We start from the raw sequence: 19,248 nt of genomic DNA, 5'->3' as shown, positions 1-19,248 counted from the left end.
TGCATGCTCTCTGTGAGTCAGCCATGGATTTGGCTCAGCTGGATGCTGGCAATTCCACCAGTGCTTTTCATTTGGCTCTTAAACTGTGCCAAGGAAGCCTACACAAAGACTGTCTCTCTGCATAACCTGTTGTGAGGCTGGCAGCAAGGAAATGCTCTACAGATCCTATGCGTTTTCATCCATGAAAAACATTGAACATTGGAGCTGCTACATCTGACTAGCAAGCAATGCAGACCAGAGGGTCTGGACATGTATTTAATGCAGATAGAAGGGTTAAATAAGTTTTTCACTAAATGTTTCTCTCTCAACCTACTGTACCTGAAGATACAGGAAATGGCATTAAGGAAGCTCTTGAGAATGCAGGCAGTGGGGTGTTCACTCAGCAGCACTATGTGTTGACCAGACTTCTCTGGTCATCATGCACTAAGAAGCTGTTTAGTCAATTTAGGATTGAGTGATTCATATTTACAAATAAGACACTTTGGAGTGTTGCCCATGGTCCACAAGAGCAAGCCAAGCATTAAGGGAAAATAGGGCTGTGGTTTACAGCTGAAAGATGGACTTTACTGGCTCATAGGACCTTTATTTGTTATGTTCTTAGGAATTCTCCTAGAGGAACATACTTCCTGCTGGCTGGCTGTCTTCACCAGTGGGATTCACACACTGAAGAGTGTTCCCTTTCCCCTTTGGCTACACTGCTACCTCAGTGGTTTGTGGGTTTCTAGGGTGTTCACGTGACCTGACCTTCCCCTCACATTAACTTTTCGTTTCTCCCTAGTTCTCTATCACCACCCTTGGAGGAAGGAGCTGGGAAAGATGGATAGTCATTATCCCCCCCTGACCAGCAGTAACACTCAGAACCAATAAACACAGGCAGGCTCTCCTTGAGTAGAGGACAAGCTCTCTGTCAGTAAGACTGCTATTACGCCCTGGGGCCCCTGCCACAAGCTCTGGAAAAAAAGAGCAGCCTGAACCCTGCAATCAAAGGAATTCTTCAAAAGGAATAAAACCAAACCTTGAAATGTTCAACAAACAACAAAATGGATAGAACTGGAAGAGTTAGGCACAAATAAGCAACTTTGGATGATCTTTCCTGTCCAAGGACAACATATGCATTGGGTGTCACATCACAAATTGATATTCACCACATGGCTGGTAATCTTCCTAGTTTATTTAACAGTTGTTAAACGTTCTAAAGTTCTAATGGGTGTGTTCAATGGTACTCATGCATATGTTATTGCCCATCTAAACAGAACATTCTCTGAAGATGGCAGATAGATCTAGGCAGAATGCCTAGCTGTAATTTGCAGATGTACTTTTACTCCATACTGATGCCTGTAACACACTTTTGTTTTGTCATGTTGCATGGTCATAGCTTTCCCAACAGTTTGAATATCCCAAAAGTTGCAGTTCCTGCTATGTCACTTACCAACTTGTGACTGACAAAGAATCTCAACAATTCTCCAGGCAAAGTAGGCTAGGACTATAAGTTTTACTCTCTTTCTATCTCACTCTGTCTCCGTCTCCCTCTCTCTTTTCTCCCGGTCTCTCTCTTGTGTCTGACGATACCTGACAGCAGTCAAGGATAAAAAGGACCTGAACCTGACAGGCTCACTCCCTCTCAGTTTGACAGGCTGACCTGAGGCTCTTACGCCAGAGCACTCAAACTGGAGCTTAAAAAAAAAAAAAAACATGGTAGTGGATGGCTAACAAAATAGCACATTAGCAAGAGCTCTCAGGCAACGACACAGTGGGATAGCATAGCTTGAAGAAAATTCCTGCATTGCTATTTAGTCAGTCATTTCTAGCACCTATCCAGAGGCCTTCAATCCATCCATCAGCACAGTACAGAGGGGCTTGACGCACAGAGCAGCCTTCATTAGGCTGCGGCAAACAGTAAATATATGCAAATACTGTGCTAATGGATATGCTTTCCATGCATTAGCATATTAACACATGATGAGGGTATGGTTGTGAGAGCAAATCAAGTATGAATGGAGGCCACGCAAATAGAAATGTTAATGGTATTAGAAACAGCTCGAAGTTTTTTTTCTCCAACTGAAACAAAAATTTCACATGAATTGTCTAACTCAACTAACTGAAATGAATGTCAGGCAATTCTGAGTACGAACCCCTCTATACCCTATCTCTCTGAACTTACTGTTGAATTTGACAGCTAAAGCCCTGCAATAACATCTTAATAGATAATGTGATCAAACATTTGTAGCTTTGGAATGGAAGGCTCAATTCCTCACTGATTATTTCCTCCTGTTGTGCAGCTAATTGAAGCCCTGTGGGCTCAAAGCTCTGCAGAGAGAGAGCAGATGGGGAGGAACTCAGTGCATTTTCCCCTCAATATCTCAGAGCTGAGGAGATAGGAGCAGCTCGAGGACACACTCCGTGATAGCAGCTCCACTTTCATGTGTCACACCGAAGGGGGCCTATCTATCCCGGACCTGCCAGAGCGGGCAATGTAATGATGTCTTGCCGGTTTGATATTTGTTATTTGCAACAATGCTTTATAATGACTGAGTAATGCTTCACTTCAGGTGGCCGTCATCATAGATATCAGATGTTACCATATGCACACTAATAAACATGTCAGAAATGATGCATGAAATGAAAACAGGCAAAAGAAATATTAATATGAACTTTCTAAGGACTGGGAATTGAACTAAAGCTAAACTGGGTATTAAAACATTTGAAGAATAGGTTTTTATCTATTTACCTGCACTAAAATGGTGGGGGGAAACAAAGCAATGTGAAATTGTAATTCAGACCTTACAGGGAGTAATAATGATGTGGGAGTTGCTGTTGGAGTTGGAGTGGATGGAGGAAAGGAGAAGAACTTACCATATTGAGTGACTGTGGCAGAAGTCCAGTGCTGAGATGATTTGCCTGAAGAACTTCCTGGCTTCTTTAGGTGTTAACCTGCCCTTCTTTACCAGGTAGTCAAAGAGCTCACCACCTGACACATGCTCTAAGACTAGATATCTGCCAAGCAAAGCAAACACAGTGCTTGACTTGCAGGCATCAAATATGCTTAAATTCACCAGATGCTCTCAATGACTCAATGTTTTCATCTTCAACCTTTTAAATGTTTCATATGAGTGAGAAAGCTCTTACTTAAGGCTTACACAAGTGTGCTTCATTGTGGATGAGAGATGAGGACCTACAAAGACTAGTGAAACCTGAATATTTTTTCAGAGTTGACAACCGACATAACATATTTGTGAATGTGTGTGTGCGCATGTGTAGGTATAGCCTTTTCCTCTGTCATAGACCGTTTTAGTATGTGCATATTCAAATACAAGCTCGTGCACATAAACACACACACTGTGAGACACACAACAGAGGCACATACATATAAACAGCCTACAGACATAGTGATTCTCTGATTTATTAGGCGATTAAAGGATCTTCTCATGCGATTACCTGTCAGAGACATTTAAATTAGGGATGGATTCATACTTGATTTGTGAGTATAAAAACATTCAGAGCCAAACGCTTTACGACAGCAGGGGACATCTATCCATGTCATCCGAATATTAAGGAAACTAATTTCTTGGTCGCTTCCACGGCTGTGTTTTTATCAATTATGGACAACTGCTTCAGGCTCAGGTAGTGGAGCCAGGACGGGAGAGACTGTGTCCTCGTCCTCTGTCTCAACATTTGACACGAAGGCACACGTAAAAGATGAGTGTACTTACAAATATTTCTTATTTTCATAGACATCATGCAACTTTAATACATGAGGATGTTCTATGAGCTTCAAAATGGCTATTTCCCTCTCGACCTGCAGAGACAGAAAGAGAGATAGATGTGTATAACTATGGCATACATTTACATTTACAGCATTTGCCAGATGATCTTATCCAGAGTGACTTACATATTTATCAGTAGGAGAGTGTGTGTGTGTTCCTTGGAAATCAAACCCATGACCTTGGAGTTATTAGCACCTCACTCTTCCTGCTCTACCAGGTGAGATACAGGAGCAGGGATACATTAAGGTAGTAAACCCAGACATGCATACAAACAAATATTTACATCTTGCTCTTATTATTACAAAAAAATCACATCATTTCAGAATGTAAAGCACATGGCGATGTCCCACAGTAAAGCTCTAATGAGAAGGCTACACAGTAATATCACTGCATTCCGCTGTGTTTTGCAAGCAGCCGCAGCAAAGATGCAGTTCACTGATATTATCCCGTCCAGCCATGTCTAATTAGTGCTGCAGCACTTTCATTAAGAGGTTAGTGCATTAATCAGTGCCTGCCAGGGGAGGAATAAACAAAGATCACGAGAGTACAGCGAACCACATGCAACAGCGTCTGCACTCGGAGGTGGTGCCCCAAACCATAGCTCAGCACAGTTTAACCCTTCACTTTTTTTTAAACCTAAGCTAACCTTGATTGTCTGAATGTCCATTAACAGCGGATCAAGCTAGCGTTGTCTGACCGTGGGCATGGTAGTGTGATTAAGCAGAAAGCAACAGACACATTCTGAACTCATGAAGCTGTCAGTGACCACAGTGCTGTAGGGAAGAGCACTGTGACATGTGCTCACATGTGGCATAAAGGCTCCTCAGTGCGAATATGACTATGTCATCTGCTTGTATCATCTTAAGAAGCTCAGGCTGTTTCTCTAATATTTGTCTTCAGCTGTTCCAATGGCAGAGTGAACACCAGACATAATTGGACTTCATTATCAGTAAGAATGTGGGTGTAGTTAATCAGGATAATCCTGTAATAATGAAAGTGCCTGTACAGGGCATGATACTGTATCAATCGTATTACAGTACACCTGCTCAGAATTGCCCGGTGGAAACAGCATGGAAGAGAGAAGAGCTTCTAGCCTTCAACTCTCTTCTAAGGTCGATTCAAGCTTATTGTAAAAGTCAGTGTCAGTCATCAAAAGGGCCTGTCTTACAGCTATTTATTTAAATGGGAAGGGCAAGAAACCATGTGGTTTCTGATTTTAGTCAAGATCAACGAAAGGTAAAAAGATGAAATGAACAGAGATGACAACCGCTGCTGTAGCGAATGCACGAAGATTTTTGTTGAAATGTAGGGAGATGCTCCTTTAAGGCAGCTGCTCCATGTTTACCCAGCACTCCCTTCACTTGAAAAACCAATCGGCCTCCAGCTTTAGGGGCCAGAGATGCAGACATGCAGATCAGAAAGTGTCTGGCAGTTGGCCCCATGTACGCTTAGGACTTAGTAACCTTGATTTTTTAAAGTACCCATTCTTGTGCCCTCTCTCTCTCTCGCTCGCTCGCTCTCTCTCTCTCTCTCTCTCTCTCTCTCTCTCTCTCTCTCTCATTTTCAAAAACAAATCCATGTGATTTACACACCCTCACTCATTCATTCACTCACTCTCTCATATAACTTCCAAGAATGCAGAGCTGAAGCACCTAGGCATTCTGAGAAAGAGGAGATAGAGAGACGCAGAGAGAGAATAACATATATAGAGAGAGAGTTAGAGAAAGAGATAGAGAATGTAATTTTATTACCATCAAAGCTCTGGTTCTTCAAAGGTCTGTCACCCAGACCTCTGTGACAGTGCAAAAAAAAAAAAGACTAAATAAATAATGAATCTTTTCCCTCTTTAATCTCTGCCTGGCTTGCTGCCATATTGAGTACTTCGGATTCATGGCAACTTCCTCTCCATATGTGTCCCTCCCTTTACTTTTCCTGTCGCATGTGGGTGGCTTTCAGCATCAGAGTCTTTGGAAAACTACTCAGGGAGAAGGCCGAAGCACTCTGAGAGCCTTAACACTTTCCTGCAAGGCCTCCTGTCGAGATGGGTTTCGCTTCATGCTTCTCTGTACTGCTGGCATCTTGAATTACCCTCTACGATGTTAGGCAAGAAATGGAGGGCCAATCTCCATATCTACCTCTACAAGGTCAATCAGAAGTGGAATTTTTAAATGCATGGGGAGCTATTTCCACACTTTAGCCACAAAAATTTAATTTCCTGGTCTACAAGTGAAAGAAGGGTACATCGCTTAGCAGTCATGAACGCCTTGTGCCGAATTGGCTCCAAGTTGCCTTTTTTGTCCAATAAGATGAAGGGATCAGGCCGGTGGCTCCTGGATCCTCTGAGGAGGCTCTGTTCTGTGCTGGTGCAGTCTGCACTCTGCCAAAATTATCACTTAGAATGGCATGACCTTCTCCAAATGAATGACTAACATAGGACAAAAAAGGAGCAATGATGCACTTTCCTACAAACAGAAAGAAAGAGAGAATGTGTGTGTGTGTGTGGGGGGGGGGCATGTTTTAAGAATTGCATCAAGCACTCATCCTCTTCCCACACATGTAGACAACACACACACACACACACACACACACACACACACACACACACACACACACACACACACACACACACACACACACACACAGTACTCTTTATGTGAAAGGAGTATCCCAGTTTTAATACTAACAGAGAGGTTGGACACATTCATATGTGGAATAGCCACATGGAATAGTATAACATGGCATAGAATAGTCAGAAAATCAGAAATCAGAAAATTTGGTTTATAACTATTACAATTGTTAGGACTAGCACTAGTAGTAATAGTACTATAAACAGACTCCAATACAAACACACACATACATGTACGCACATATGCCCACAAGCAAAGACATACTTCACTTAATATGGACAAACCCATACGAGTCGGCTCTCTGCTTTTGTCTCATTATGAGGAAGTGCAGGGTTCACCTCGGTGCCCTTTCTCACTTCCTCTCTGTGTTTAGTAATTATCATTGGCGCTGTAGCGTTATTCAAGCTTGCAGAAGTGATTATTGAGTGATTCGTTTCCCCCCCAGAGGAAGGTTTCAACCTCACCAAAGCCCGAGTTCACCATAAAATTGCAAGGTCAAATGACTGTGGGCCACTGACAGAAGCACTTCTGCTTGTAATTTGATTTCTACTGATGACACACATGGGCTGGAGTTCAGAAGATACTCAGTTTCTCTGCCAGATTTAAGCAGGGAAAATTAAGAATTAAGTGCTAATTCTGGATATTGAGAGTGTGTGCGTGTGTGAGTGTGCTGTGTGTGTAGGTGTGTACACTGGTAGAAATTTCACCCTTTATCTTTGTTCTTGTTCATCATTAATACGAACAATCCCATGCACCTTTGCATAGAGTGCAGCTCGATATATATGTGCACTATGTAAACAGCTCTCATCGCCTTTCCTGCTTAATGGATTTACCAACATTATGCTCAATTATCATGCGATTGCAGCCTACAGATGGTGAGGTGATATGGGCAATAAAACAGCGCTTGTAGAGACAGTCACAGAATACAGAGGAGGGAATGAAGGCGATGAAAGTAGACAGGCTGACAGAAAGCCAGCTGGGTAAGGAAAGGTCCTGTGAGGATGGGATTGGATTCAGGAGAGGGGCATCTTTAATCATATCCACTAATGCTACTGCTGGCATTTTAACCACACAGAGAACATGGAGTTTTGTAATTGCCTTGACAATATGTGTGTGTGTGCCCCATTCTGTAATTGTCTGTACAATGGGTGTGAGAGTATGACTCCTGTAATTGTCTTCACATCACGTTTGCATGTGTATGTCTCCTTATGTAATAGTCTATGCTCATGCCTGACTCTTTAATCCCCAGTACAGTATGTGTGTTTCATTTACATCTTCAGCATTAAGTAGATACACTGGTCCAGAGAGGCTTACATACATTTTTTTTTTGTGGAAAATGTGCCCTCCCTGGGAATCAAACCTATGACCTGGGTAAGGTTAGCACCTTGTATTCACATATATAAATATATATTTAGTGTTTCAAGTTTGTTAGTTTGTCATAGCCCTTCTGCTCAGACTACCAACATTGCCTGCTCTCTGCCAGGTGCACACACACACACACACACGCACACACACACACGCACACACACACACACACGCACACACACACGTACACACACATGCACACACACACACACATGCACACACACACACATGCACACACACACACACGCACGCATCCTGGCAGACTTGAAAGAAGTTCATCCTTGATCTTTTCCTTCCAGATCCTGTTCCTCTCTTCGGCGGTATGAGTTTCCCCACAGACGCCCCCGTCCCAACCAACGGTGCTGCAACAGAGGCACCATGGGAAACAGAGAGGGAGGAGAGTTTGGATTCTGCTCCCCCAGTAAAGATGAAGCCTGTGACACTCCCTCAGCACTCCTGGGAGTCACTGTGGCTTTGTAGCTAATTAACTCCAACACGGACGCAAGCAGACATTTGAGCATGGCAAGGTTTTGGGGGTTAAACCAGTGGACCTTAACACGTTGTTGAAGACCTGGGGGGGATAGAGGCGGAGTGGATGCCGAGAGCGATCTTGCAGCTTAGCTAATACCTCCAGAGATGTCGGCTGCAGTGTACATGTAATCAGTGGAGATTAAACACTGTTCCTCTCCCATGGCAATAGCCCAATTCATCTGTGTGGCACGTTAACAGCTGTGTCTAAAAATCAGACACAATCAGGTGTGCCAGGGGGCTTATAGTGACAGAGCAACAAATGACTGCATTACTGAGACCATGGTAATAGAGCAGAGAAAGGGGACGAGGCTGACTGTTCTTTCACAGATATGGATTTTTCAAGTGTCAGAGCAATATCTTGCACATAGATGCTGTATTGATGGACTTGCCGGATAAGTGATGACAAAGTGATAGTATTTATTTCAGGCACTCCTTTAAACCTGTTATGAGATTATAAATTGAACCTCAATTTACCCACATTTTCCCCCTGGCTCCACATGTTTGAAGATTATGGGTTATCACACATGGAATCTGCACTAGGCATGAGACTTCCAACGTCCTCCCTGACAACATAACCTGGTAAACCAGCAATGTTGACATCCAACAGATCTCAGCCCCTGATTTCAGCCTTCAGTTTGTACAAGCAGAATGTTCCACCCTTCACTCTGGACTGTCTGGCTCCGGCCTCAAACCTGGGTCCAGCAGATAACCACATCTTTCCTCAGCAAACATGCCCAGACACCACCCTTACTATTTGTTGTGTTTGGTCTGACAATTCTGCCCTCTTAAACCTTCAATAAGGGTAGGGGAAGGGGGTGGTAAAAAAAAAATAAAACAGAATCCTCACCAAGGCCAAATGAGCAAATCATGCCCTGAATATTTATGAATAAAGGGTTGCATTTTCCTCCGAAAATACATCAGGAAACCCATTTTTGGGGCGTGATTAGCATGTTTGCCTTATGAAGAATTGAAGTTGGAAGCAGAGGGAGACGAGGTGGAGCGGCCCTTGGGCACCAGACCGAAGCGTGCTCGGGAGGCGAGGCCTTCATCTCCCCTACGAAACACCACTACCTGCTAATATTTCTCCACCCATGCCTGCAGGCGACTTTCACAACCCGCCACGCTATGACAAGGACTTGGTACACGCACGCGACGGAGATACAGGGCTCTTGGGTTCCGTATACTTTGCATAAATTACGTCTTAAAGACCAGTGTCAAAAACAGATGACAAAGGCTGTTATGAATTTAAAAGGAATATTAAATGTGTTAAGGTGATGTTTTCATTAAGTGGGTAACCTAATTAGGTAATCACTTTTTATTGCATTTAACCTCTATAAATTAGTTACTGTGAATTTTGTCTAGAATGAGTTGTGAGTTTAAAGACCAAACATGTTATTATTTAATTATAAGTGTACGTATATCAGAACATGTAGCTGATTCAAGTCTTTTTCTTCCCTGTGAGGTTGATCACCGACTCGATTAGACCACAAACTTATTATGCACAGATTGGTCTTTTTGAGGTCAGATGGAAGTAAATGTACATCATTCCAGTCAACTATGGTCCTTTATATAAATTCTCCTTCCAGAGAGTTTTTCAAGAAAAGCTAGTGTGACTGAATCATTCACTACCTGTACCTAAACTTCTATGGTAAAGTTCTAACTGCAGGTAAAAGGTATCCTTGTTTGGTTACATACAAACCGCAGATAAAAATATGATCTTTTTTTTCCATATGTGACACAGTTTTGTCATTTGGATGGCAGCGTGAATAGCAAAAAAGCACAATAAATCTGAAAATGTTCAATTCCGATCTAGGCCACTTTAAAATGCGGCACTGAAATGCAATACGTATCCGTTTAGTGGTCTTGGCCGAATATTAGTTCACTTGCATTATCTTTTTATACTAATGAAAAGATGGCCAATAAATCAAATATGGACATTAAATCGGATTTAAGCTACTTTTCTCTTCAGTGTGAACGCAGCCTATTTATTCCTATACCTATCCAGACCATTGTTATAGAGAACCACACCAGGATATGAGAGATCCAACCAGACAGATTGGATTTCTTTCCCTATGGCTGATGAGCAAGGACACCCACACACCCACAACACACACATACACACTCCTACACCTATTGTGCCATGCACCTCCTCAAAAAGTAATCATCATCTTCTACCTACCTATGTCATTTAACTGTTGTGAGTTCCCTTGATCCCCTCCACGTGCAGGGGCAGGGGGGTAAGACAGCCTCCCATACTGCTTGGAAATCGATGGATAAACAGTCTGGCACTGTTCTGTTGCTCTGTGATTCATTCTGCCACACACGGCGAATCGCTGCCTCCTGCTCCCGCCTAAAGTGTTTATGCTATTGAGGTATATGCACCGCTGAAAATGTACCATTTTGCCTGCCTCCCACTCTCGCTCTCGCTAACCTGGTGTGATTGTAGCTCGCCTTGCAATGTGCGGTACTTTAACAGCAGTCTCTCAATACACCTCTGACTAAATTAAGTTTACCAGCTTCTGCTTTGGAGTTTATGTTTGGGAATATTACAGTGAATTACTTTTCTTGGATCAGTGAGGCATGTGAAGCTTCTTTGATAGCTCAAGTCTTTCTTCACAAAAGCAGTGCCTTCTTCAATCTATTTGACCAATAAATTATTTTCCCAGTGAAAATCTCTCTTTGCTTAGAACTTTTATTGCTGTTTTCCACACAGCTCAAGCTTTGATCTTTGGCCAAATTTGGCCAAATTATTAACTTGCATTTTTCCTCATCTTGTCCATGATGGTAAGCTCAAACCATCTCTTAATAATTAGGGATGGGACCTATGCTAAGGTCACAGAGATGGAGTACTGCATCATTCACCTTCATAGTCTGTCCAGGTGCCCTGTGCAATCATGAGCACAGCGCCCACTCGTCCACATAAATCGATTTGGCTGTCACAGGGGACCACACGGGCACAGCTATAAATCTCCGCCAACGGGCCTCTCCTGGGCTGGCCTCGTTCAGCCTGGCAAGGCAGGAAGGTCAAGGGTGATTCTGGAGACCAAGACAAAAAGGTAACGCAGCGACTTTATCCCGGGCTCCCTCGCTTCTTGGGGCCCCACTCGCGCCGATAAAAGAATCCATCAAAGTGAGCAGTGGCTACGTTTGCCTGGGGAGAATCAGTTACGAGTGAGCATACCGACCTAAACAATAAGCCAAACAATAAATATGACAGATTTAAAATGCTCCGTTTACTGCAGATAAATAAATGTTTATGTTTAGACTGTAATTCCCTTCCCTAAGGTGCTCTGATGCCATTTCTGAGGATGGTTAGTACCATGGAGATACCCAACAAAAATGAGAAAATATGAGAGATCTGCATGTAAAAAGTTAAGGAACAGTTGCTCTATAGATTTTCCCTCTCTATTTTAAAATTAAATGATCAAGATATGCATTTGTTTTTAAACCCATTGATTTATAACACATATAAAGTTCTCACTGAGTAACTGCAAAGATGCACTGTTTTAGACACTACACTTAGACATTCAGATGTTCTTAATGAAATGCACTGTATATGGTCACCAAGAAAAACAGGAAAGCTAAAGCATACTTTAGCCATTATGAATCAACATCACAAATCATTCCATAATTTTATGGGAAAACAAATGGGTCTAACATGCCATTACACCTGATACAGGTGACATTTGGACTGTACCAAATGAGAGAACCTTTTGAGTACAAGCTGAACCACAGTGAAAAAGACAAATATTCTACTAAGCAGACTTTTGGTCTGACTAAATCAAATAATCCACTTCTGACTTCCTAATCAATTGGGCCTGATGGGAGAACTGTTATTTCAATAAATTATCTCCATTGATTGAAGCTGTGCACAGTACCCAAACCCCATCACAATTGAAACATGATGTAAGTCCAAGTTAGGGGCAAGGTAATTAATTTCAGTGTCCCACGTGTAAATCAAATCGCCATCTGTTGCTGTAGCAACCGACCAGTCTGATAATAACCATTTCTCTCCATCGGGAGACAGCTTGCATGCTTGAGAAATACTGGTAGGAAGTGGAGACCAAACCCAGAAATCACGTCATCGTTGAGGCGTACGTTTGGTGGCTATGCTGACGAGCGGCGAGTTACGAGGTCACATTTGCATGGATGATTTTGCGCAGGCGTGCGCTCAGTGCTGACGGTGAGACATCACAGCGCCGAGCCTGTCCATCTGATGTGCGATGAGGCTGCAGATGAGCTAACCACATGGGGTCCCAGGACCAGGGCGGGCCGATAAGATCACCGCAGTGACAGCAGATAGCGCTGGCATCCTAGTGGAACGTACACCAAAAAAACTAAACAAAACCCAAAAACCCCTTCACTGCCAAAAAATCTCCTGGTCCTGGGTCACGCTGTGCTCAAGCGAAGCATGACCTGTGATGATGTAATTCCATATGCAAAAGGCTTGTAATCATTTATGGTCAGGAGTTTTACATGCTATTTATCAGAAAATACATATTACGTTTTTATAGGATTACATTAGATTAAATTATTTTTCATATATGCCCCTTATGTGACACATAACTTAACATTTCACATATACTGATCTTATACTATATAAATATGCTAATTTAAGGGACTATCCACATTAAATAATTATATTAAATACATTGCCTAGCTGATTACCACATTTTTATGGGAGTTTTATAGTCCTTTTATAGACCTGTCAAGTGGGTAAAAAAGTGTCTAGCTTATTAATTACATGCATTATATAGTTGTTAAGTTGATGAAAACAAAAACCTACAAGCAGCAGCTCCAAGTAGCTCAGCTTCACCTGAGCCAGTAAAACGCAGTGTGGGACGTTAATGTAACCACCCGAAGCAGTAAAGGAAAGCTATGGCACCATTACAGCTCCATTACCAGGCAACTGGTGAAGCAGCAGGGTAGGTGGGCGGTCCGACCGGGCTGCACAGGATGGTGCTAAGATGGTGACCAGCCCAAACCAACCCCCCCCCCCCCCCCGCCATGGCCCAGGGTTTAGCCAGAGACTGGAAGCCTTTCGTTTGCTGCTTTGCGCGTCCTCAACAGCAGCGCTCTTCCCCAAGAGGGGGCCGAGGAGGAGGGGATGTGAGCAGAGGAGGGGATGTGAGATCTGTTAAGGATTTAGTGGCAAGGAGCAAAGCAGGAGGGGAGCGGATGATAAGGGGCCCAGGCAGGGTGGTGAGAAGGAGATTCGCTTCAGCTGCGTTTCGTTAGACACTCTGCTACCGTCCTGCTCTGACTGCGTTCACGCTCCTCTCCCTGTAGCGTTCTCCTCACATTACTGCCTGCAGAACAGCAGCGTGACGCAACTCACTAATCTCACCAAAAAACAAACAATTATATATAGTCATGTAAATCTATGTATACCTGATATTTTATATTTATGTATAAAATGTATATTTTTTATACCACCCAAATGTCCAATCTAAACCTCAATAACCAAAATCAAACATGTCTTTGTGGGAGATCTAACATATTCAGTCCTCACAAAAAGATCAAAACGAAGTGACATACGCATGCGCACACACACGCACGCACGGACGCACGCGCATGTACGCACACACTTCACTAAACAAATTCTATATTAAATCAAACAGGCATTTCATTTGTGTTCAAGCTCCATTCTGCATCTCCTCTGCCTCAGCGATCACACGCCTTCATCAAACTCTGCGCCTTTCCCCCCCATTAGTCAGACCAGAGTGTTGAATAAATAAACATCATCTCAAATCACTCAGGTTTCCACGCGTCAACATCATTAACAATGCCAACCACACGGCTGACGGAGGCATCCAAGCGTCACGTGTTTGGGTGCTGGGGGGGTATGGGGGGTGTAACGCGCCACGTCGTATCTAGGCACGGAGCTCTGTCTGTGGGGGAACTGTGGGTCTGTGGCCAACGGGAGCTGACTGGCTGCCTCACACAGCACAGTGTCAGCAGCGCATGCGGTACAGCACACGGCACCTGCCAGCACCCTTTACGCCTGTGTGATTAGCGGGACTGCTGACCTTGCTCGCTTGCTCAGTGCAGGAGCTCAGTGCGGCTTTCCCAAACGGGACGGAAGGCGGTAAAGAGCAGAGGAAACAGAAGACACACTGCAGGCTCTTCCTGCATTCTTAAAGGCCTTTTACTTGTTTTGCTGAGCTTGCACAGGCTTGGGAACTTACAGCAGTTGTTTAAAATTGGCTCTGAGAATGTGATGGCTTTGTAATTTTTCTATTTTTTTCCAAAACTGCTATAACAGTGGTTCAGCACTTAGTTAACAGGAGCAGTTAAAGTTCACACCGCAGGTCTCTAAAGCAATTACATATTTATTGAAATCAATTCTGCATAATCTTTGTGGTTTTATTTATTTTTATTTCTTCTTTTAATCATTTTCATGTTTGGCATAAGCTACTTTCTTCAAAAACAAGAGAAACATAACTGGGAGTGTTCATGTTTTCCAGCTTCAAAGACATTTACACTAGCGATGGATTTTAGATCACTGGAGATATATTTTGGTTGTGCTACAACTGTGTCATACATACTCCATGCCTATAATGGTAAAGTGAAGGGATAAAACTGGCTGGCTTAAGCTTTAGGTGGCTAGAGTTCAGTGAATTCAGCAGGAGCGTCTTTCAATGTTAATTCAGTGCTAGTGGGTTATCAAGCAACTACACTCATACGGGGTGACATCATCCATCATCCTCAGTAAAATTCAGTGGAAGCCTAGTCAAAGACTCACGTGTAGACTCGTCTCTCCCTCCTTCTCCCTCTGTCGTTCCCTGTCCTTTCTTTTCTCTATTCCCCCCTCTATCTCTTTCTCTCTCTCTGTCTGTCTCCCCCCCCCCATCTCCCTCTCCCCTCTCTCGTTCTCTGCAGTGCACAGTGCAGCATGTGCACACTGGCACCGTGCCAAGGCTTCGGTTATCAGCTCTCTGCAGGGGTCCAGCATGCATGATTCCTCTCGCCCTCCCCCATCACTACTCTTGACCATTTCCCAGGAGACGCACGGCTTGGTTTCAGAAATGTTAGCAATTCCCCCAAGACCAGCCTGCACCTGTACCACCTGCTGACTACCGCATACACCCTCCCCTAACTTCCTCCCCCCTCAAAAGCTTCTGCAGACCCTGCGCTGGAATCACCTGCAGCCTCCTCCCAGGCGAAAAGCACCGAGGTCGAACTCTGACACGACCCTCGTTAGTGTGCCGTCGGCAAGGGCCGAGAAGCTCACTTCTTCGGTGTGTGTGGAAAGGCCAGTGAGGACTTCATTAGCCGGCCGTGCTGCTCGCTGGGAAAACCACGTTCCCAAATGTCAGGCCTGTGATGTGCGTATGCCACGGCCCCGCACGCCCCATCACCCCCGCCCGGGTTCGCACAGACAGACGCCTGCACGTACACACGTGCACAAAACACACGCGGGCGTAAATGCTGTCTCGAGATGATGAGAGAGAGACAATGAACAGGACATGGGGGGGGGGGGGAAGGAGAGAAAAATACATTGATGCATATGGGCAATTACATTCAGAATTTACAACCCCTACACAATCTCTCTCTCTCTCTCTCTCTCTCTCTCTCTCTCTCTCTCTCTCTCTCTCTCTCTCTCACACACACACACACACACTAACATTCAGAGCTGTGCACAAGTTCACACAAGCTATGCAAATACCTAACAGTGGGGGGGGGGGGTTCTGCTTGAGGCAGAGCGAAACAATAGAATAAGCAGCAGCAACAACACAAAGAAACCCCACAAAGCAAAGACAGGTGACCTCCCACTGTATGCTAATACAGTCATTGTTTGCTTATTCATTTACTCTTACATGGGGGGGAGGGGCAGTGTTCCAGTAGGCCAGTAGCAGCACCTGCCTCCCATCTACAGACAATAGACACCAATGCAAAAGGCAACACAGAATGAAGATCTAATACAAAAGCTGCAACAAGAGGTTGAACAAAGGGTCACTATAGCGGGCGAAGCCTAGAAGAAAAAGGGGGACACTTGCTTCCATGCGTTAACCGCCTCGCTTTGGAGAAATGTCGCGAATTTGCAGAAATCAATAGAAGTCGGATCCAAAGCTGTTTGGTGCTTGATAAGAACGTTTGGTGATCGTCCCGGCGGTTCATTTCTATGGCTGGAAGGAACCTTTCTTACGTTTGCCTTTTGAGGCAAGCGGTAAAAAGTCTGAGATCACTCTTCCCAGAGGCCTGTAATTTTCGACCCCCTCCATAAAAGCCCGTCATTTCACGTTCCCATGACAACAACCCCTGATACAAGGGGGAAAAAAATAAGCATTGGGCTTCTAGGGTGACCTTCAGAAGAGCATGAAGAGCTATGGAATCACAGAATAAACCTGCACGTGTGAGTGCATGCTCTCCATCAAGAACCTGTGGGCTATAGCCAAGCAGCACTCAGGGGTTAGAGATCTGCCCCATGTGATCATATCGCACAAAGTAGTAGATGAAATTATCAGGCTCCAGCTTCAGTGTTTAGCTCTACCTGCTCCTGAGGTCCTTCAGCAAAACACAAATCTACAGCAGCTGGAAGAGGGCAGTCAGGGGACTCTATTTAGATTGGACGACCTCATCAGCTCTCGCATCCAATTACAGTGAGCAGCCAATCAACTCAACTTGCATCACAATTGGCCCGCAGACCGTCAGGAGTTAATGAACCATTAACCATTTAATGAAGGCAATATGATCACGGTCAGAGAGAGGACACAAAGAGGCACGAGCGGGTCAAAAGTTGGAGTTTTCCCCCCTCCGTTTCAAACCTCACCCATCATTACTGTCAAAGGACGGACATCAGTGGATAAATGGGCAAGGCGGGTAATTGGGAGCAAACAGATTGTTTCGCTTATTTGGCAATACGAGAGGAGGACAAGTTGCGAACATCAGAGAGACAGCGAGAAGAGAGAAAGCCCACCCCATGGTTACCATGTGCACCAGGGCCTGGGAAGAGCATGCATGAGAGCAAGAAGTTAGGAGACTGTGTTGGGGAGGGGGGTGGACTTAGAGGGGGTTGAGTGCCTTAGCAACAGAAATCCCCACACAAAGCAACTGCTCCAAAATGAAATCAGATTTCTCTTGATGCTCTGCATGTTCTTTAAAATAAAGCACATGACTGTCTTCTAACAGAACATAGCAAAAACAGCAAAAAACAGAGCCTTTCAAGGTTAACTGGGTAATAGATATTCACATCAAAGATATGTGATAAGGAGAAAAAAAAATTCTCTTGTATGTTTGTGTGTGTGTGCGTGCATGCATGCATGTTTGGAACAATGTGCATCAGAGAGCAGTGCTTGGGGGACTGCATGAAATTGCACCCACTTTTACATCAATTAAATTCAAATCAGGTGCATCTGGTTGTTCCTAGATATGGCAACTGCACCCTATGAAAAGAAATTACCCTTAATCAGATTACCATCCGTTCATTTCCCATCAGGCCCCAGGCATGGGTTTCTAAAAGAGATCAATTAGTCAAAACACATGGAGGTGTGTATGAACAGGCGCACGTGTGGATGTGTGCGTGTAGTGCAAACCCAGTGTGTGTGTATGTATTGTATGCGTAGCATTTGTTTACACAGCAGCGTATGTGTATGTAAACAATTCCCAGGAAATTATCTTCTTAAAGCCACTGACTTTCATCAAAAGGACTAATAGCCTTCTGTCACCCGAGGCTGATGACGAGTGCTGGTGGCTCCCCTCGGTTAGCTGAGCGACGAGCCGCCATAGACCAAGCTGGGTTTGATGCAGGCGGTGTCCCCCAGCTGCTGCAGAGCACAGCGCAGCTGCACCGAGGCACAAAGGAGGCCACCTCATGCCAGAATCAACAAGGGGTGTTTGTCTGTAGCTCACCTGGTAGAGCATTGTTGCTAGTAACACCAAGTTCATCGGTTTGATACCAGAGAGGGCATGTACTGTCATCCTGATAAACATGTCTCCCCAAATAAAAGCATCTACCAAATTACGTAAATGTGCTGTAAATGCATTTGTAACAGAGTTAAATGGACATGTGGCCCAGCAAAGCAATTTATTGTGTACAAGTTAAATATAACACAGAAGGACTGACAGCCAATAAATATGCTCTTGTGTGCTAAGGAGGGACTATAAATTGCGGGTGTAATACAAACCATTACCATTAAATCCAAGCACAACTTTGCTTGAGTGGGTATAGGAATTTGGGCTGCTTTCTGGGACAAAGGGAAGGCATAGGAAGGCTATGGTCTTACCTTCATCAACACTGATTCACTGAGCTTCTCCCGGTTCACGATCTTTATGGCAACTTTCTGACACGTGACGCAGTGGACCCCCAACTTCACCAGACCTAAGATGAAAGGCAAAAAAAAAAAAAAAAAGATGAAAAATAAAATGTCAAAAAAAGTTACATCAGCCAAAGAGCATTCTGTGGCAACAAAGTGCTGGCCTCAGCAAGACACTACTCACAAATAAAAAAAATTGTCTCTCCATAGCCGCCGTCATGCGTAAAATGAAAACTCAGGCGCGCTTTTCATGCAGCCAAGTAAATGTCAGGTAACATACATAAACACAAACAAGGGCACATCAACGTGGGAGATCCCTCAACGGCTTTCTGTCATAACAATAAAAAGGTAGCCTCCCTCCCTCTCCACACACTCAAAGGCTGACAGGGGAGTGTGCATACATCACGGGTCCGCTCTAAATGCCACGCCTTTGCATTCTTTTATTACCTCCATGCATTTTTGAGCATGCCTCTGCATATCAAACTGTTGATTTCCCGACGGGGTTACCCTAGGGGCTGAGCGGCTGTAAACCTTCGACAGGTCCCCGCGTCTCGTTTACGCCCGTGGGTCGTTAGATCCTGGAGGGCTTTAACGACATGTCAGTGTCGCCGTATCACTGTGGTGCCCTATGGGGGGTGTGGGCGGCAGGGTTTGGACATGCGGTCCCTCGTAAGGGACGGCAATGTTCTGGGACCATATGAATAT

At 44.2% G+C, this 19,248-nt stretch overlaps 1 protein-coding gene across 6 annotated transcripts in view; it reads right to left on the bottom strand.

The window, feature by feature from the left end:
• The window catches only part of brsk2b (BR serine/threonine kinase 2b), a 95,763-nt gene that overhangs the window by 27,407 nt on the left and 49,108 nt on the right, over positions 1-19,248 (bottom strand). For all 6 annotated transcript variants that reach the window (XM_027013802.3, XM_081705933.1, XM_027013800.3 and 3 more), the window contains exons 2-4: positions 18,514-18,608; positions 3,711-3,796; positions 2,854-2,994 (exon numbers count right to left, since the gene is read on the bottom strand). In XM_027013802.3, the coding sequence (XP_026869603.2) occupies positions 2,854-2,994; positions 3,711-3,796; positions 18,514-18,608 (322 nt within the window). The remainder of the gene's footprint in view (positions 1-2,853; positions 2,995-3,710; positions 3,797-18,513; positions 18,609-19,248) is intronic.

The sequence above is a fragment of the Electrophorus electricus genome, chromosome 23, assembly GCF_041902795.1.
Source record: "Electrophorus electricus isolate QZ-2024a chromosome 23, ASM4190279v1, whole genome shotgun sequence".
Lineage (NCBI taxonomy): Eukaryota > Metazoa > Chordata > Actinopteri > Gymnotiformes > Gymnotidae > Electrophorus > Electrophorus electricus.
The sequence above is the reverse complement of the archived record's forward strand: the minus strand, read 5'-3'. Positions and strand labels throughout refer to the sequence as shown.